The sequence below is a fragment of the Molossus molossus genome, unplaced genomic scaffold, assembly GCF_014108415.1.
Source record: "Molossus molossus isolate mMolMol1 unplaced genomic scaffold, mMolMol1.p scaffold_m16_p_11, whole genome shotgun sequence".
In the NCBI taxonomy this organism is placed as follows: domain Eukaryota; kingdom Metazoa; phylum Chordata; class Mammalia; order Chiroptera; family Molossidae; genus Molossus; species Molossus molossus.
Genome location: NW_023425346.1, coordinates 41952474 through 41973786, shown reverse-complemented (window position 1 = coordinate 41973786; position 21313 = coordinate 41952474). Strand labels below are relative to the sequence as shown.

General features: G+C 42.1%; 1 protein-coding gene across 2 annotated transcripts in view; it reads left to right on the top strand.

Annotated features, from left to right (window-relative positions):
- Nucleotides 1-21313, top strand: part of ITGB6 (integrin subunit beta 6) — a 154843-nt gene that overhangs the window by 102430 nt on the left and 31100 nt on the right. For both annotated transcript variants that reach the window (XM_036253895.1, XM_036253893.1), the window contains exon 9: nucleotides 16871-16960. In XM_036253895.1, the coding sequence (XP_036109788.1) occupies nucleotides 16871-16960 (90 nt within the window). The remainder of the gene's footprint in view (nucleotides 1-16870; nucleotides 16961-21313) is intronic.

Below are 21313 nucleotides of genomic sequence, written 5' to 3'. Positions count from 1 at the left end.
CAGAGCTTTTCTTACAAAGAGAGTCAGGGAAGCACTACTGGTGATCATGAACATAAACACCTATAACTCATGTTGGTAATTGTCTTTAAGACTCACAACTCGTTTACACGCCTTCTCAAAATTGCTGCTAAAAAGACAGAGGAAGGTGAAAAATAACTACATGGCAAACCAGAGCCCATCGAATTTCAGCCAGTAGTATCCAGGTTCCCTGTTGCAAAGAAAACGGTCATTTCCATGGAAAACACCAGATTAGAGCCTGCCTCTAATGTAACAGCAGGACATTTATTTTGCCTGCCTACCAATCTCATTATGAGGCGGATTTATGATCTGTCATGATCTGTGGTCTTTACCATCCAGGTTCCGCTAAATTCAAAGGGACACTTTCAGGGAGCGAAGCCGCGGACTAGGTCAGCGGCCCACTCTGTGACTCCAGTCCTTTCATTATTTTATTTTTATTTTATTGGACTCACCATTCCATTTGCATTAGCGGGAGCAGGCAGCAGCCTGGTCTAAAGATAATGACAGTGCCATTGCACCCTGAAGGCTTCACACAGCATGAAAATGCTGATGTCTTGTTTCATTGATAATGAAAACGGAAAATACACCAATAATGGCTTGTGTTGCTTTTCCATTTAAATCTAAGAGATAGCTGTGATGGAGGAATATAACTACCAAAGAATCACTGAAAAATACAACCAGCGCTTGAATTAACAAATCAACTAAGTGGTTGCAGCCAGTGGAAATTCCAGGGGGCAGATTCCTTGCCCGGTGCTGTGTTAAGCATAGTTATGGGCGTACACCCCAGGCAGGGCATGGGTCAGGTTCAATGGCACCCCGTCCTGCAGCAAGTAAGATTTACGTGGCCCATTCATAGAATGCAGGGGAAAGGACTGTTTTCTCAGTAATTTTGGGAAGATGCTTCGGACTGCCCAGGTGTGTAGTGTTGCTGTACTTTGTGGTAACAACTATGAGAAAACAATGGAAAGGATGAAGTACGCAGTTTTGCCTCAGTTCAATATGACTGCAGTGTGTACCTCAGACTCCAGCAAACAGATGATTTTGAACAAACTTATTATTATGAATAGTTTCCTGTTTGTCCAATTACAGGGTTCAAAAGATAATGATAGATAATAGGCTGAGCAGTAGTTGTATATTACATTCTAGTGCTAAATACCATTTTGATTCAGGATTTAACTACCCAAGCTTTAAAAAAATGTTTTATCTCCTCTGTTGTTTTCAAATGTTTACTATTAATTTACATTAAGATAGTATCAGGCTACTAAACCCCAACTGTCTAATTTGACTAGTTTTTCCTTTCTAGTGAGATACCGAGATAAAAAGCAATTAAATCATTATTCTTCACTACATTGTGAAATCGTATTATTAATCACTTGGGGTTATTTGCAAGATTTTAAAATATCCTATATCTTTAAAATGTCTACATCTGCCTGGAAAATATGAGTTTTGTGAAGTTAATAACAATAATTATTTTATGACCTGGTATTTATGATGTAATGTTGAAACACAGCACTTAGAAAGTAAACAAACCTGGCTGGTGTGGCTCAGTGGAGTGTCGACCCATGCACCAAGACGTCGTTGGTTTTATTCCTGGTCAGGGCACATGCCCAGGTTGTGAGCCTGATCCCCAGTGGGGGGCATGCAGGAGGCAGCCAATCTATGTTTTCTCTCATCAGTGTTTTTCTATCTCTCTCTCCCTCTCGCTTCCTCTCTCTCTAAAATCCATAAAGAAAAAAATATTTTTTTAGTAAACAAGATATACTGGCAACAGACATGTCCAGCTTAGTCAGTAACATCTATGGCCATTAGTTGATGGGAAGACCTATGGTTACTAGGACAGAGTGATGTGTCTAAAGCATGGGGTCAGGGGACTCAAGCAGGTTTTTATACCCCATAGGTCCCTTCACCCTGGAGGTAAAAAGCCCTCGATTATCAGCTCTTTGAGGAGAATGGTGAGTCTTACTCATCTTTCTGTTTAGGCTAAGTCTCCATATACAATAGATTCTTAGTAAGTATGTGTTGAATGAATTCTTTTAAAATTGCAATGCAAGCACCTCAACTTTTCGCAAATTGAGTCGAAGTTTCTAAATAGGGACTTAGAGTTTTCAGTGACCAATATTTGTCAAGGTTGAGAAAATACACATATAAGAACGGGGGGGGCGGGGTGCCTGACCCATTGCTACAACCATCCCTGCAGCCTGGGCTGTACCAACCCCCCTCCCCTTCCACTTTGACCCAGATGCACCGGCGAGGAAAGAAGTACTCTGCCATCCATCTTAGGACCAAACTGTTGAAATAGCTTCAGAACCTTCTTACCAGGCCCTGAGAGGAAAACCCCTGAGCAGTTATCCTCCTGATGGTTATTATATCTACAAACAAGCATAAAGAGTAGCCACAACATGCTCCGAGCCTGATGTTTTCTCAGAGCTCATGAAAAGTGTTGACTATACACAAGTCTCAATTTTTCAAGAACCAATAACCCAGTTTTTACTTCACCCCTTATTTCTTTTTTTTGCTCATCTTTTGAGCTTTTCACTGCAGCAAGAAAGTTGAAAGCAGAGGATTTAGGGAGGAAGGTAAAACAAAAATTGGATCCTTTTGCTATTTGTTAGCTATTTTGTTATTGTTTTGTTTTATAATGTTCACTGATAGAAAAGATCAAAACGGTTTTGATGGGATGAAAATCCCTTTATCTCTGGCATCAGTTTTTACACAATACACACACACACACTCACACACACCGACCTCCGGCTTTAGTAGTCAATGACAGGCTGGAGAGGGAAATCACGAGGGATTCCAAAGATCTTCGCACAGAGAAGCATAGTTAGCTGTGATATAGCTCGTTTTAGAGCATGGTCTAGAACCTTGTTCTTTATCCTGTCAACCCCATCCTATAATGAGGGTTACCAAATTTATGCTTTTAGAAAAAATAAAATCATCTAAGAATATAGAGAAAATCTGTAGATTATGAGAAATATCCAAGGAGTTAATAAATTGTTTTTAATTCAGGGGTAATGAAAAAGGATTTTGATTTCTCTTTCATTAAGATATCTGGAAATAAAAACTGAAGAGAACCAGCTGCCTACACTTCTTTTATTAATAAAAACCCCTCAGAGAGGGAGGATTGGAAATAAAACTCATGTTCTCAGATTATCAAGGCAGTCTGATTAATAAATCACAATCAGGAAAAGTCATCAGTAGCTACCCCTTAGATTCCACAAAGTACTTTTCTTCTAAAGAACTCAAAGGCTCATAATTCAAACAATAAACAGAAAAAAAAAAAAAGATACAGATTTAAATTAGGGTCTTAATGAGATGCCCTATTAAGCCAATCCATGTGGAAATACAACATGGGATTGATTAATACAAAGCTTAAATATTTCGAGATTTACACAACACCCAGAATGGCTAGCATATGATTGAAACCAAGATGCTATTGATTGCATTCATTCGTTTATTTGTCCATTCATCAAACATTTCATGAGCTCTGCCCAAGAACCAGGGTTTCCGACTAGAGAGGAGAAGCCACAGTGCCTGCCTCAGTGAGTCTCATAGGCACGAATAGCCTTGTAGACCAATCATTTGCCTAAAGGATAAGATAAGGGCATTTTAGAAGTTGCATTCTGGAAAGAGACCCCAAGGCAAAGATTTTGCTGAGGGGCCAGAGTTTTCATATCTCTCAATATTTTTACTCTTTTCTATTTGCTAGAAGGGGCCGCAAATTTGTTGGCGATCATAAGCTACCCTGACGCTATCAGTCCCATAGTGTTGGACCAAACTCGTCACATAGAGCAGTGGAAACCAAGGGCTGGAGATGATAGGCAGCTACGATTAGGAGAATAGGGAAGGCTTGCTGAGGACGCATTAGGTGGCAGACTGAGGTTAAGTATTTTGACTCATTGTATCTTTCAATCTCTATTTTATGGCAAAAGAACCCCAAATAACAAAGCACGTTGCCTGGGAGAGGCAGGATTTGCACCCAGGCAGTTTGAGTCTATAGCTTCAACCACTGAGTTAAAGCGCAGTTGGTCCTAGACTGCTGCAGTGACAGAGGACCCTGATTTATAGTCACTGGAACACCTGAGAAGCAGCCTTTTAAAGTCGCTGACTGAGAGTCACTGAGCAGCGAAAGCCCAAAGCCTCAGGTCAGAGCAGAGCCGCCTGACCGATGAGCCGATAGGTGAATTCTTATAAATGGCCGTCCTCCAAGGCCAGTAAACACTGGGGTCCTCTGATGTTGCTGTTAATTCAGACGAATACAGCAATTTTTAAATATGTGAACTAGAAAAAAAGAGAGACATTTGGATTCTGCCTGGTGGGTTATTTAAGCTCTGACTGGTATCAAGAGGCTGGGGAGCATGATTTCCTTGGCCAACCATCTACAAGAGTCATTGTCTACGGTAATCACTCTCTGCAGCTCCAAGCAGAGTGGCGGGAAGGGGCACGTGGCCTGACAAAGGCTATAGGTTCATGATAGTTCAAGCACACAGAAACACAGAATGAACATCCATGTGCCTACTACCCAGATTTCTCAAATCTTAACATTTTGCCTCCCATACCTGCTTTAGATTTTTTTAAGAAATAAAGCATTTCAGATGCAGTTGCCTGCAGTCTAACTGCCTAGTTCTGTCCAACCCCACCTCCTCTCTCCTTCCATAGAAATAAGTTCAGTATCCTGAACTCAAGTGTTTAGTATTCCCATGTTTATTTTTTGTGCGATTGAAAATATATGGATATCCATAAATAATTACATAGTTTGGCTTTCATGTTATTTCATATAAAAATTGTCTTTTGCTCAGTGTTATGTTTAAGGCTTTTTTCTAATTATGGCAAAATATACATAACAAAATTTACCATTTTGTCCTTTTCTTTTTGGATGAATGGGGATCTCTAAAACAGTACTTTCTAATATGAAACCACTGGCTATATATGGTGACTGAGCACTTGAAATGTAGCTGTCTGAACTGAGGTATATGGACATAAGAATAAAATAGCTCATTAATAACTTTAATAATGATTACATGTTAAAATGATAATGTTTTAAGTATATTGGGTTATATAAAACATATTATTTAAATTTTTTAAATTACCATTTTAACCATGTTTAAGTATACAGTTTTGTGGCAGTAAGTACATTCACATTGCTGTACGCAGTGTTATGTTTCTGAGGCTCATCCATGGAGACATGCACAGCTCTTGTTTACTCTTTTCCATGGCCATGCATATTCCTGCAATGTGTATTCTGCAACTGAGGGCACGGGGTCTCTTCCAACTGTGCAGCATTACAACTGTTGCATCTGTGCACATCCTTGCACATATGTTCTCTATTGAGGGTCCATTTCTGAAAGGGAAGTCCCCAGGTCACAGGAGAATGGCATCCTCAGCTCTCCTGGGTGTGTCCAAGCTGCTCTCCAAAGTGCTTATATGGTTATATCAGTTACTCTCCTACCAACGACGTGGGACTGTGACTCCTCCCCTTTGCCCCCCCCAAAAGAAAACCAGCACACACTTTACTTTTTCTGATGATAAAATTAACACATTATTTGAAATTTAAAAAAAAGCGGGGATTCAGGGAAAGCACTAAGAACAAAATAAAAACCACTCAAAAGTCTCCACTCAGACATAGCTAACCATTCCTGGCATTGCAGAATAAGTCCTCTCTTTTCTCTTTGCATGTATTTACATATCTTAACATAATTGGAATCATATTGTACATATTAAGTATGTTCACATTTTTTGAATGAGTTTATATGTTTACAGTCTTACACAGGCATAAAAATTGCATTTAATTACATGTCAAATACTCACTTTCGTTGACAAGAATAACATTAAATGAAATCAAGGTCATCCTACCAAATTCCGAATCTGCGCTGGCTATACTTACAAGGTGTCTGCTTCAAAGTAAAAGCAAACTTGCTCTCCTCCCACCAGCAGCTCGAGAACATCACAATTACTACCTTTTTACTTTTCAGGTTACTTTTTTACATATTCCCATGAGACTTGGTTACTTTTTTTCTTTACAGCAATAACTTTGATAGAACCAACAAATTATTTCTAGGATATGTTTTCTTATACCTGAAAGTGCCCCCTTGGTGAGGACTCCAACATCTGTGGACAAACTCAGTTTCTCCAGAGGCTCCACTCCATACTGCAAAGTACTCAAAGCTGTACATTGACCCTCCTTTATGCTATCCCAGAGCCCACGGGATGCAGGCGCTCCTGTTTAATTCAGTTACCCACATACCCCCTGAAGCCTTCCTGTGGTTGCAGTCGGCCCTTCTGGCTGGCCCAAATTACAGCTATGCTTAAAGGAAGCTCACTTGGGCTGGGATTGCCATGCAGGAGTCTAATCACAATCAAGGGTCCTTCATGTGGCAGAGCTTATTAAACAGCTACATACAGCATCAAGGCATGAGGGCTAAGTTCGGGTGATAGCCCCCTGGACGTAAGAAGAGCTTGGGAGTATTATATATTTTAATTTTGTGCCTAATTATCTGAAAGAACCAGAAATATGCCACAAAGGGGCTAATATTCATTAATAGCTCAATGTTTTGTTGCCCCTGTACACTGAATGTTCAAAAAGTAAACAGAAAATTTTGGAAACAGAAAATATTGTTGAGCTTGAAATACTTCACTCATTACTTCAAAGTTGGCATTTCATTGTTCCTATAGGATTGCTAGATTTAGTGCATAAAAATGCAGGGTACTCAGTTAGATGTTAATTTCAAATAAACACCAAATACTTTTTTATTATAAGTATGTCCCATGTAATAGTTGAGACATATTTACACTAAAATTTTTAGGAAAAAAATTACTGAAAACTGGAAAAGAATAGTGTGCAAGAATGGAGAATAATGAAAGGAGAGATATTGAGATCTCACTTCAACAGCCTCTTTAGGGAAGACTCCTATCAGGAAGTGATTAGGTTGCTGGTTCATGGTTATGTGCCTGACCCTTCAACAGACAATATTCAATATGTCAGAGTTTGGAATAAGGAAAAGTTTATTGATTGAGAAGGCCCAACTCAAGAAGATGGGGGTACCTTATAGCTTCCATAAATCCATCTTCAGAGAGCCCAGAATTCAGGCTTCTTTTATGTCAAGGGAAGGGCAGGGGGAGGGGCAAGAGGTGTGTGACATCTAGGTGCCCACAGATCCAAGGAAGAGTGTAAAATCTCCAAATCTCTTTGTTCCCCAGTCCACTGACACCTGCTGATTTGAGTTTGGTCTGGAGGCTCCTGTAAATCTTTGATAAATTGTCATTATTTTGTACATATTTCCTGAATTCTTCTAGAAAGGCACTTTTTGGCAAGGGGCCATTCCTGTAAAAATTTAAGCCTCAAGCAGAATATCTCTAGCTAATTAGCATATCTACAACAGGAGCTATTGGCCTAACAGCCATGGAAGAAATGCAGGTGAGAATTAAGATAGAGTCAGAGAAAGCAAGCATTTCACTCTTATAATTATGAAGCAGCAACCTGCAAGTTGAGGAATTTTCAAGAGGAGACGGCATGTGCAAAGGCCCTGAAGCAGTAAAGGACTCAATGTTCAGTGTGTTTGAGAAACTGAAAAAAAGGCCAGTCAGTTGATGTGAGCTGTGGTAGAAGGAGAAGTGGGAGAAGTAGACTAAAACCAGACCCTCTGTCTTGAAGGCCAAGAGCAGTAAGCATGGTGCTCCTCTGTGAGCAACAGGCTTTCCAAAACACCACTTTTGTTGTTCAATAGAGACAGACATCTTAGGGGTCAACAAAATATTGAACTATATTAAAATTGAGAACACCTTCTGAATTAGGAGTATATAGGTTTAAAAACATAACACCTTTCTTTCCAAATTGCCACAGCCCTTCCTGGACATACCATGCTATACCAGCAATTCCTAAATTGTTGTGCTTTTTAGAATTGCTAAGGGGCTTTCTAAAAAGCCCAATGCCCAGGCTACACTCTGATTCAGTTAAATCAGCATCTCTGGGTCTGAGACCCGGGTATCAGTGTTTTTCAAAATCTCCCCTGTGTATCCGGTCACCTGTGGAGCTTGTTAAACTGCAGACTGATTTGGAAGATCTAGACTGGGGCCTGAGGGTCTGCATTTCTCACAAGACCCCAGATGATGCGGAAGCAGCTGCTGCTGGTCCACCCACCACACTGCATGAAGCGGGAGCCATTACCTCTTTAGCAGTCCTCATACATGCACCTGTTTTCTCTTTTCTGCTCCCCTTCATTGTGTTCCTAGCAGTCATCCTTCAAAGTTTTATTACCTGCCATTGGGTCTGCAAAGGAAAAAATCATGCTAATGAACCCAACTTCGCTTCCCATTTGAAAAGAGCTTCCTAAAGCTTTGGGATTTGCATTCACCCACAAAGGTCTGCGATTCCTCTCAAAAGGCAGCGTAATCTTATTAAGAGATGATCTGCGGTATCCTCAGTAACAAATACTCCATGTAGCCTCTTTGTTCTCCGAGTCCCCGTTCTCCAACGCCTCCCTGCACTTGTTTGTCTCACAACAGTCACGCACGGTGGGTCCATTCGTCTTGCCTTATCACTCTGTTACTGCTGCCGAGCACTCCTTCAGCTGCGTGCTACAGCTCCTTGGCTGACAAGATAATTACATTCGGGGGCAGACGGGGAGAAAGACAGGTAGTGCTCAAAAGTTCCGAAGCCGACGACCAGTCATTGCTGGTGCAGACTTCAAGATCAAGCACCTGATCTAATTAGCACCCTCCCACCCCACCGCCGCCTGCCTGCCTGCCCGTGGAATGCTGACAATTGAAAGCCTGAAGGCAAAGCAAATATCAGGCAACCCAGAGACAGACATTCACGCTACCTTGTGCCAGAAACAATTACATATTCTGTGTGGAATCTTGGGCGTCCTAGTAACACAGTGGAACCTGGGGGTAAACTTTTGCATAATACCGGGAGCCCTGCATTTACCGATAATGAACGTGAGAACCGGGCTAATGAAACCTCACAGGAATGAGAGACCTCACGGGAAGAAAGCCTCCTGAGTGCCTTCAGAAGGACTTACTAGCAAACCCACCCTGGCCCCGGCCCGGAGGAAGCACAGTGCCTGACAAAAGCAAGGCTTTACCAGCAAAGAGCTATTTTCCTTTGACCAGATAAATAGTACAATACAGTCCCCCAGGGAAAAGATTTTTTTTTTTTTTTAACTTCTGTGGTTTTGCTACTTCCTCCATTTCTTTGGAGGTAACCTTTCAGCTTGGAAGTGATTACAGGCACAGCCCTGTTTCTTCCTTTCCTTTTACTTTGGGTAAAAAAGTGCTGTGTCATCTCTAAGCCCCTACATAGAGATACAAGGCATTGTTGTAGTGACTTTCTAAGGAGACCCCCTTGGGGCTGGCGGCCTTTCCTGGCAGGGCCTGGGGGAGCAGCATGAGCCCAGCTTTGCACTGAGACGCACTTGTTAGCTCTGTGACTGGACAAGGTCCTCAGCTCACGCTCAGCGTTTCTAGGTTAAAAAGTCGAAAGAACTCAAGCAGAATGTCAGGGGTTGACCTGTGTTCCTCCGAAAGGTATCTTAAAGTCCTAAGTACCGCAGACCATGACCTTATCTGGAAATAGGAACTTCCGGTGTAATTAGTTAAGATGAGGTTATACTCGAGCAGGGTGGACCCTTCCTCCAAAAGGACTGTGTGCTTAGAAGAAGAGAGGAGACGCGGAGACAGACCCAGGAGGGGGAACTCCGCGTGCCTGTGGTGGCAGAGATTAGAGGGAAGCACAGTCCAGATTGTCCCCTCCGGGCTTCAGAGGGAGCATGGCCCTGCCGACCGACACCTTAATCTCAGACGTCTGGCCTCCAGCACTGAGACAGTCGTTTCTGTTGTTTTAAGCGACCCACTTTGTGGTACTTAGTTATGGCAGCCCTCAGAAACGAATACATCCAGTTTACTTAGGCTTACTCATTAACCGCTCGCAGGCTCACCTATGACATCACCAGACCACAACAGCCATTGCCCATGCTGAGCATCTCCCATCAGTGGCCTGGTTAAGCCATCTGGCTCGAGGCCATGACAGGTGGGTCCGGCTCTGTTACTTCCTGGCTGGATGACCACAAGCAAGTTAAATAAATTCCCTGGGCTTCAGTTTCTTGGCAGTAAAATAAGGATAATAAGGATAACAAAATAATAGAGCTTCTTTGAAGAACAAAAGAGATGACACTTCTAATAGCGAGTGTTAGCTCTACTTATCCTTTCCCAGGCGACGGTGAGAGGAGAGCTCTGGGCACCTTCAGCCCTGTCTGCAGCATGGGCTCCTGGCGCCAGAACAGCGTGCTACGTGGAATCGAGGAGATAAAGAGCAATGTGGTCCCTTCCTGGGCATCCCTGCTACTTCCCCAAGGCTGTCTGTGAGTCCCCATGACAACATATCCTCTAGGAGCTTGGGTTTCTGAGGATGTGTCCAAAGGCAGGAGGCTTGTGAGGACCTCTGCATCCTGTTGGAAGGCTCTCTCAGTTAGTAGCTGCAGCTCTTGAGGACTTGGCCCCGGACCAGCTCCTGAGGAAGGAGAGAGCTTCAGAAGGAGGCGGGCTCTGCTGTGAGTGCTGAGGAGGTGGCCTAGCATATGCTTCTTTGGGGTCCATCCCCGGTAGAAGGAAACCAGGTAAAAACTGAGGACTCTTTGTGGCCAAACACCTGAAAAATCTGAGACTCTTTAAGAATTATCTGCACCCTGGCCGGTTTTCTTGGTGGTTAGAGCATCCGCCTGTGGAGCAAATGAGTCGTGGGTTCGATTCCGGTCAAGGGCACGTACCTTGTTGTGATTCGTCTCTGGCCCTGGCTGGGGTCGTGCAGGAGGCTCGATGTGTCCCTTTCACGTCGATGTTTCTCTTTCTCTCTCTCTCTCCCTTTCTCTTCCTCCCACTCTATCTGAACAAAAGTGAAAAAATATCTTTGGGTGAGGATTTAAAAAAAAAGAATGGCCTGTACTTTCTATGATGTAGGTAACATCTTGATTACCCAGAAGCATCTCTTGACAAGGAGAATGAATGCCCCTCTTTGCATCTGTGGGCTCCTTTCTGTTGTGTGGATACTCCTGGCGTGGGACTGCAGGTCCCAAGGTGTGCTCATGTTCAGCCTTAGCCGCTAACACCAGGCTCCAAAGAAGCTGTCCCAATTTCGGCTCCCACAGGAAGTGTGTGAGAGCATTGTCGGTTTTCAATATTTAGGCCATTCTAGTGGGTTCATACCGGCATCTTCCTGTGGTATTAATTTATATTTCTCGAATGATTAATCATTTTAAATATTTTTCACATCCCCTTTTGCCACTTGTATATCTATTTTTATCAAGATGGCGTTTCCTGGCTGATATGTAGAAGTTGTTCATTCCAGTACCGAATCAAATACGCGTGTTACACACATTATCTCCCACTCAGTCGGTCTTTCTCACTCTCTTAAAGGCATCCTTTCAGAACAGAAATTCTTAATTTTACGTCCTATGGATCAATCTTTTCCTTTATAGGTAGTGCTTTCGGTGTCCTACTAAACCCATTTTTCTTTTTTAATCCTCACCCGAGGACATTTTTCCATTTTTTGTTCAGATAGAGCAGGAGGGAGAGAGAGAGAGAGAGAGAAACATCAACGTGAAAGGGACACATCGAGTGGCTGTGACCCGCACGACCAACCAGGGCCGGGGATAAACTGCAACCGAGGTACATGCCCTTAGCGGGAACTGAACCCAGCTCTCTCCAGACCACAGGCCGACGCTCTAACCGCTGAGCAAAACCATCCAGGCCTAGAGTCTCTTCTTGCTCAATATTTGTTTCCCGGGAAGCTTAGCAGAACTAGTGCTGTAGGCACAGTAAGGACAGGAAAGCGTGCTTACCTAGCAAAGCCAACACAACGACTTGTACCACTGGAATCACGTAGTATCCTCGTAGAGATGACTTGTCCAAATGGTTTGAGCATATTTTCAAGTTCTTGCTCATCCATGGACAGTGGCAAATTAGAAATATACAGGTTGTTCTTGTTGCTAAAACAGAAAAGAGAACTGGACCACCAGCTGATGCTCCAACCGCTGAGCCAAACCGGCCATGGCTAAACCCATTTTTGTTTCCCCTCAGACAACAAAGATTTTCCCCCTGACTTCTATAGTGATAAACGTCAAGACAATGGCAAGGCTTTTAAGGAAGGGACAATGACAGGAGGCAGTGACCCTGGAAGGAAAGGAGGATTCCAGGATGCGTATTATGCTGTATTTCTTGATCTTGGTGTTGGCGAAATGTGCGTGCTTACTTTCCAGTATTCATTGGACTGTGTACCTATACTTTCGCTGCTGCACATGTGCTGTAGACTACCGTTAAAGTAAGAGAGAGATTCTCAAACAGGAGATGCCAGGTAATGACAAAAAAATAATTTGAGAGATTAGAGGAATATTTGTCAACAGATTATTTAGTATCATACGTTCTCAATCTCAACAAGTCAACCTTTTAATAAATGTATTTTAGCAAAATGCCTTTAGTAAGTCTAGTTTAAGACCAGAGCACTGATGTCGGGTAATGACTAACACTGACAATCAACCGGGCTGAGCATAATCAACTCCCTCGATATCAGCAAGGCTCTACGGAAAGAGTTAAGCAAGCACACAGCCTACAGAGAAGTAGCCGATTGCTTTACATGTTTGGTTTTACAAGTTCTCGATTAAAATGTGGCTAGCAGAGGTATGGCAAGCCCAGTTCTGTGTCCCACCCTCTGATGAGGGGCCTGAGTAGCACAGTCTGTATAAAATGGTGGCTAGTGAGCCTGAGGTGGTGAGGGGTCTTTGAGACAATAGCAGCAATGTCACAAGAGTAGGACATAAAGGTCCAGCAGTCACCATCCAAGGCAGAAACCCAATCTAAATGCTCAGCAAAGATACAGTTGATTCTAAACTATGTCCCTGAACACAGCCAGGCTCTGTACCTGAAGACGAGAGTTCACCCAGCAGGAAGGGCCATCAAAGCAGGAAGGTCACTGTGAGGAGCTAGCCCTTCTATGGGCCAGAGCACTAAGATAGCACCAAAAGCAGCCAGGGTTTGCCAAGGTCCTCAGCCTGAGTCTTTCTGAAGAGCAAGCAAAGCAACAGCCTGTCCGTGGCTGGCTGGGGCAGCGGGTGTGTCTGCGTGGACGTTCCGGCAGCCAGACGCTGGGAGACACTGAACTGGGAGACAGTCTCCGAGAGGAGCTGGGAGTGTGCAGGTGTGAATTCAGTCACTTTCTTCTGTATCCTTTGATGCCTGCCCGCGAAATGACCCCCTTTCTATTTATGATCCTCTGTCCTTGACAGAAGATTTCCAGGGAGCAAATGCAGACTTTTGGACAAAAAAGAAATCTTTTTTGAGATGGGGGCAGAGTGGACAAATAAATAGGGCTTGACAAAGGGAGTTAAGAAAACTAAGGCAATCAGGAAAAATACCTGCAAACACGGATGAGAAAAGCAACCTCAGGAACTCCTGGGTGGCATGGAGGGGGAAGGGGAGAAAATCCATAATTAGGATAATCCATGGGCAAATAACAGGGAATTAATTCAAGCCCAAGAAGTTCAAGCCCAAGCATAGGAGTTTGCATTTCTCATCAGCTCATGTAACATCGTGTTCTCAGAGTTCACCATTTTTAATATCCAACAGTCATCTTTTATAGTTACAGTGCTATAATTTATCACATCCAGACATGCAAAAGCATCCTTTTTCTAACATTAAACATGTTTAATCAGGACAATTTATAATAGCACTTTAGGGATTTAATGAAAGAAAGGCATTTGACACATGATATTTACAGTAATCATAACACTACAAGATTTAAAGTATAATTTTTTACAGTGTTAGATCAGGAAGCCAAATTGTCCATGTTTCTAGTTAGTTATTTGCAGCGCTTTGGGGGTAAAATCAGTATCCAGAAATTAATTAATAGCTTTCCTCTGCACAATAGTCAGTGTTATCGCTGGGTACGGCCGCTGGCTGCCAACTCCTTTCCACCCTGTCCGTCAGTGGCAATCAGCGAACACAATTCATGCGAAACCACTGTCCTGATAGCCAAATGGCAAATGTCATGCCACATGCGGGATCATAATTACGCTTTAGGAAGTAGATGGGTTTGGCTTTGTTAACCAAGAATTAACCCAAAATCTGGAGGCCACTTGAATTAGTGCTTGTGGGAAGTACCTACTATACTTCAGCCTCGGGGATACCAGGACATTTTTTCATGGAAGGCAGTTTTATGCAAAGCTAAGAGCCTTGAAATTCTTTTGCAAAAGGATCTAAACCTCTCCTTGTCATGCTCTAAAGATCCCCTCTGCCTTCTCTTTGGGGACCAGTCAAATTTACACACATTCCAGCTCCACGTGAGTGAAATTCAAGTTCCTGTTTAGGTATTTGCTGTTAACCACAGGCCTCATGCTTCAAGGACCTTTTGACATGTGTTTATTTGAAAAGGCAAGTTGATAAACTGGTGCCTTTCCCACACTTGACAAGTTCTACCTGGCTCAGGGAAGCACAGTGGGGCCCACCTTTGAGGGGCAGCGGCACGGGGCACAGAGTAATGGGGAGAATGTACCTGGCCTACTGCCCACAGCCCCTTCAGTAATAAAGCACAGAGTCCAGGCAGAGTGACAACGGACACCTTCAAGGGTTCAGATTTCCATCAAATTCATACTGAAACACAATCATGGACATTACAAAATCCATAGATTAAAACCAAAGCACTTTTCAGTTTTTTATGTAAGCATAGAAAGCTTGGACTTAACCCAGGTGCCCACCTCTAGCAAGTGTGCAGAACTTGGTAGAACATGCCAGTGTTCTAACACCACCCTGGCTTCATGTGTTCCTCCCAGTGGTTCTCCTTGTCCAGATTTAATTAGTACCACAACTATAATGAATGATCATTACTAATTCTAAATTCAGTTTGTGTATTTCCTAAGCGACTTAAATCTTCGGGGAATAAGATAGGCTATTACATTTGATCTACAGGAGGTACCCTAAATCCGTCACTCAAAGCTCATTTCTTTTTCTATGTACAATTGTAATAAATTCAGCCATCCGATTTCACAACACAACGCAACTCAGAAGGCCGCAGCTGACAAAAAGAGTGATTGTCTCTTCTTGATGTCGCACAGCATAGTAAGCCTACCTAATAGATGCTGTTGATGCAAGAATAAATGAGTAAAGTGGTAGGCAAGTGAAACCTTAGGGCTTAACAGGAACATAGAAACTACTTAAAAACAAATAAAAGAAGCAAAAGCATAGCAGTTGGGGCCCACCTGGTATGGCCACGATCTATCACGGACTTCAGAAGCCTTTGATGATTTATAGAGCTACAGGTGATATTGATAAGTATGACTCTATTTCTTCAAAAAAGGTCAAAGCACACTTTGGAGTCTTTATTTAAGAAGGCAGGGGCGTGGACACTACACTTAAGAAAACTTTCTGTTTGAAAATAACTTGTTTTTGTTTTTGTTTTTATCCTCACCCGAGGACATTTTTGCGTCTATTTTCAGTTAGAGTGGGAAGGAGAGAGGGAGAAAGAGAGAGAGGGAGGGAGAGAGAGAGAGAAACATCGACGTGAAAGAGACACATGGAGTGGTTGCCACCCACTCCTGGGGACAAACTGCAACTGAGGTACACGCCCTTAGTGGGAACCAAACCAGGGTCTCTGTGGACCACAGGCTGATGCTCTAACCGCTGAGCCAAACCGGCCAGGGCTGAAAATAGTTTTAAACAGAAAACTTAAGAGAGGAGTAATTTTCAGCTGCCTGGGAAATTCCCTTCTTTGCAATGCCTTCTTCCCTGGCCATGTTCAATACCTGCAGTGTTGAAGAAATCCTGTGAGTTCTACTCAGGTGGGAACCACATCTCAGGAGAGGCAGTGTAGGTGGAGAATGCAGGCCGTTTAAAGCAAGGTTCTAGGGGGAGGGGGGAATCAGTGGGGGGAAAAGGAGAAACATCTGTAACAAAAATAAATTAATAAAAAAATAAATAAAGATATTCCAGGAGTAAAAATATCAATAAAATAAAACAAGGTTCTAGCCTTGGCCAATTTGGCTCAGTGACTAGAGCATCGGCCTGCAGACCAGAGAGTCCCAGGTTTGGTTCCCGCTAAGGGCACGTACCTCAGTAGCAGTTTGTCTCTGGCCCCGGTTGGGATCGTGTGGGTGGCAGCTAGTCTATGTGTCTCTCTCACGTTGATGTCTCTCTCTCTTCTTCCCACTCTCCCTCCCACTCTATCTGAAGATAAATGCAAAAATGTCCCCTGGTAAAGATAAAAGAAATAATAATAATAATAATAATAATAAAGCAAGGCTTTGACTCACTCAGTGGTGGAGATCCGTATTGACATCCCTAAAGCACTCCCTGCAGCTAGGAAGGGGGAGTTAACAGAAAGCAGCCAATAATTCACTCCTCTTCTCCACCAAGCGATTGAAATGAACACTCCTAGACTGAGTGACCTACAAACCCACCTAACAGCGGTGAGGGGCCCATGTGTACCAAACCCTGTTTCCTGCAATGTTACCAAAAGAGAGAAGTTAGTTCCTGGTAGTATGCTCAGAATTTTTTGGACAACAGACACCCCATGAATGGAGGATGTTACATAAGTGTTACTATTATTTGAGACTTGACTCCTGTCATGATATAAATCCCAGCCCTAGACTAACAGTCACTGATGCTAGGTTTCCCCAGCGGCGAATAGTCCACTTCCCACGGGGTGCAGGCAGGGCAGGGACTCGTCTCAGGAGCAACGCCTGTTTATTACCGGGAGCCTACTGCCCCAGTTGGTTAAATAAAGGCGATCTCAACCAGCAGGCGGAACCCCACACTTGACATTTCTTTGTTACAGAGAGCAAAGATTGACTTATTCTTTTTTTGTTTACAGAATTATGCAAAACTCATTCCTGGAGCTACAGTTGGGCTACTTCAGAAAGACTCTGGAAATATTCTCCAGTTGATCATCTCCGCTTACGAAGTATGGTATTTCACACTTAGTTTGTTTTTTTGTTTTTTGCTGTAGTTGTATTTTTTGGTATTCAGAAACAGACATGTGTTTTGGGCAGTTTATTGCACTTCCATTTGTTGTTGGGGAGAGTGCTTTTTCAGAGAAAAATTTCCCTGCACAAATGCAGCCAAAATATAAATTCTGTTAATTCTATATGCAGATATTTTTCCTGAGAGGTAGGGCCAAAGGTAGAAAAATCATGCGCCTGATTATAAAGTTGAGGTTGGTTTTATAATGATAACCTACAGCAACTTTTTAATTCCACTGAAAAGGGTCAATGAGTCATTCAATTAAACTCCCCTGTTCTCTGCCTGAAAAAACAAAAAACCAAACAACAAAAAAGAACACCAAAGTTAAAACCCCAGTTCCACAGGTTTAATGAGACTACATTATAGCTCAGAACATACAAAGCACACCAGGAGCAACGGCACTTTGTAGATTCCTTGCTTTTGGGAAGAGCTACATATTTTGAAAATATTCCCCAATAATTTTGATATTGCCCCACCAATTTTGAAACTCATCTAAGTGGGAAAAGCAAAGTATTCCTTCTCAAATACATGTTCTCAGAGAATAAATTATAGTTATGTTCATTAAAATTATAGGATGGTGTTTTTTTGTTTTGTTTTTTTTCACTCATATTCTCAGAAACTTTAGTTTTCTTAGCTCTCATCAAAAATTAATCACCACGTTAACTCATGCTTGAAATTCTTCCAGACAGGGAAGCTTGCCAACAAAATACTGAAAAACCTGCCTTGCCTTTATGCTGTAATTAAAAGTTTTAATGCGTAGAATCAAATAAAATTACACAGTAATCCTTCACCGAATTAGAACACATGATTTTCTTTGACCTAGCACTCTCAAAAGTGTTGACCACTAACATCTTCAAAGGAGTTAAATAAATGAAAAAACAGTGTCAAAAATATTTCCCCTCCTGTCTGACTGGAGGCTGTGTCTCATTTATGGTCCCAAACTACTCACCTAACTAACAGGGTAGTTGAAATCAAGGCATCACACATGGAAAGTGAATCTCCTGTCCTTATTTTACTGTCTCAAGAATACGAAGGGGTGTCTATTATTCTTCCACCAGACAACCTTGCTTTTGGGTTGTTGCTGAAACTATGATTCACTGGATCCAGTATGCAACAGATCTTGGCACTAGTTCAAATTATTTTTCTATTCTGCTATTTTTAAATGAATTTTGAAAGGACTTTAAAATGTGAGGATCCATAGACTGGATTTCCTTTCAGTCTATAAAGAAAAAGAGAAGGAATGAGAATATATTGATTGAGAGAAAACAGGAAACGCTTCTGTCTGACTCCTAGCGGAGCAGAGGCAGACAATTTGTGTTCATAGCTCGTGATTACAAACTTCAGCTCAATATTTTACAGTGCCATATTGACATGAAAACCCTTCAATACCAGATGTGTGTTCATCTGACTATCATTTGCTAACTTCCTTCCTTCCCCAACCCCATAGTAAAAGCTGCTGAAATATTAATGCTCCCAGAGCTAAGTTCACCTGCGGGCATTTAAGCTCCAGAGAGAAGTGACTTGGTTTGTTTTGTTTTGCCTGGTTCATAGTAGATGCTCAATAAATGAATGAAGAATATGATAAAATATACAAAAAAAATTTATGTCCTTTCTTTGGGAAATTCACATTAAAATATTTCTGGCGAAATTTGCAATATGATATTTCAATGCCAAGAATTCCTTCATTTTGGTCAGATTATGTCACCCACCCCTCCTAATTGCTGTCATCTACAGACTTTCAGGTCCTATCTCTCATCTCTCATTTATGCCTGACTCCCTGTGCCACTCACTGTCTTTAGCTCTACTCCTGCTCCTGTATTTTTATTTTTATTCATTGGTTTTTAGAGAGGGGGAGAAAGGGAGAAATATCGATCTGTTTTTCCCCCATTTAGGCAGTCATAGGGGCCCTGTGTGGGCCCCAGCTGGGGATCATACACACAACCCTGGCACATGGGGACAATGTTCCAACCAACTGAGCTACTCAGCCAGGGTGCTCCTATCTTAAGTCTTGATGATTTTAGTGTGTGTGTGTGTGTGCGCGTGCGCGCGTAGAAATCTTTCCCATACGTGGCCTCTCAGTTTCTTAAACTCTGTCCCAACAATGATCTTGTCCTCTTACCACTTAATTACATTCGGGTACCTTCACTTTTTGTACGACCTTAAACCTTGTCATTGCCAATAAACTCCATAATCTCAACGACACGCAACTCATTCCCTGATCACCACTTTTTATCTTTTCAACTCACTCCTGCTAATTCCCTTAATATTTCTTTCAACCCATCAGATTCTCCAATTAACTGGCCTTCTGCCCTCTCTTTACAGATCTTCATCTGCTTGATGTTCTCTCTTGTCAGGAACCCCACCTTAAATTCAATCATTCTGATCACTCCTTAGACATACCCTCAACTCCCCTGTTCCTATTGCTCCTTGAGGTAGCTTGGCCAAATCTGGTCCACTCACTCTGCACAGCTGAATGAGAAAGCAGGAAACATACAATCATGTTGACCAGTCTCACTTCAAATTCATGATTATAATGGACCTCAAGCAGGTTGTAGTTCTGTAGTATAGATCCAAGTAGAGGTGTCTAGGAGTCAGTTGATATGTTAGTGAACAGTTCAGGAGAATAATCTAAACTCTCCCAAACATACTTCACTAATACTTTTCTCCTTCTAAATCTTTAATAATTCCAAACTTCCACTTGCTAGATCATTCCAAAAGCTTGAAATGATCCTTGACGCCCTCTTTCTCTTACACTGCAAATTTCATCCGTCAGAAAATCATGTTGGCCTTATCTTCAGAACGATTTAGGATTTGATCCAGTAGCTGCTCCACAGCCCTCATCCTGGCCAGGGGCTGCACCTGCACCTGAATCATTACCAAACCTCCTAAATGCTACCTCCCAGTTCCACTTTTTTTATTATTTTCTTTTCTTTTTATTGATTTTAGAGAGAGAGAAAGGGAGAAGGAGAGGGAGATAGAAACATCAATGAGAGAGAACATTGGCCGCCTCCTGCACGCCCCTCACTGGGGATCGGGCCCACAACCTGGGCAGGTGCCCTGACCGGGAATCAAACCAGCAACATCTTGGTGCATGGGTCGATGCTAACCACTGAGCCACACTGGCTGGGCCCAGTTTCACCTTTTGTTTCCTACATTCTGTTTTCAACAAAACAGCTAGAATTTTCTTTTAAAGTTATACAGTCAAATCATATCCCTCTTCTGTACATAATCCTAACTGTTTTCTCATTTTACACAGAAAGAAAAATGGAATTCTTTATAACGCCCTACTAGGACCCTACCAGACCTGTTCCCTTCCCCTTCACTACCTCTCTGACTTCGCCTTCTGTTACTCTCCTCTAACCCTCTCTGCTCCAGTTCAGAAACCAACTCTTCTTGCTGGTCTGTCCCCAGAGCAAACCACACATACTCGTGTCTTGGGGTCTTTGCATTGACTGTACCCCTTTTCTGGAACACTCTTTCTAAATCTGAATGGCTAATTTCTCCACACTTCCTTGAAATGTCACCTTCTTAATGAATCCTACCCTAACTACTTTTTAAGAATTGCAACCTATAACCCCTGCACACACCCTCTTAATCTTTATTACCCCACTTTAACTTTTTTCTGTGGCATTTATCACCTTCTAATGTGCTGTATAATTTTCTTATTGATTATGCTTTTTTCTTTTTCTGTCTTCCCACACTGGGATATAAACTACAAAAGATCAGCTGTTTTAATAGTTTGTTTTTGTTTTTTTTTTCCAGGCACCTAAATCAGTGTCTGGCACATAGTAGGCACTCAATAAATATTTTCTGAATGAATAAACATCAGCTGTAACTAGTTGAAATGAAACAGATTTAAAGAATAAATTTTAACGCTAACTTGGCAGAATTTAAACTCTTAAGACATGATAGGAATAATCTTTAGGACTGAGAAATGACACATGAATCTCTGTGCACATTCTGAAAAGTTAGCATATGTCTATCTACTGAAAGAGTGACTATGAGGGGAAAATAAAAAGGTAGGGAATAGGAGTGACTTAGAATCATAGTCAGTAATTCAGAATTTGGAGGAAGACAAGGTCATCTTACTATGCAGGTGGCAAAATTGCACTTAAGGAAAATTTGAAGCTGAATACACTTTTGAAATCCCAGCACTGATGTGGGTATAAGAATTTCAACCCTTTTAGATGAACTCAAGTATAACTTAATTCATAATATTTTACAACTTATATTGTTTTATTTTTATTTTCAGCAATTGGACTTTGTCCTCCAAACACAGACTTTTATCTTTTTT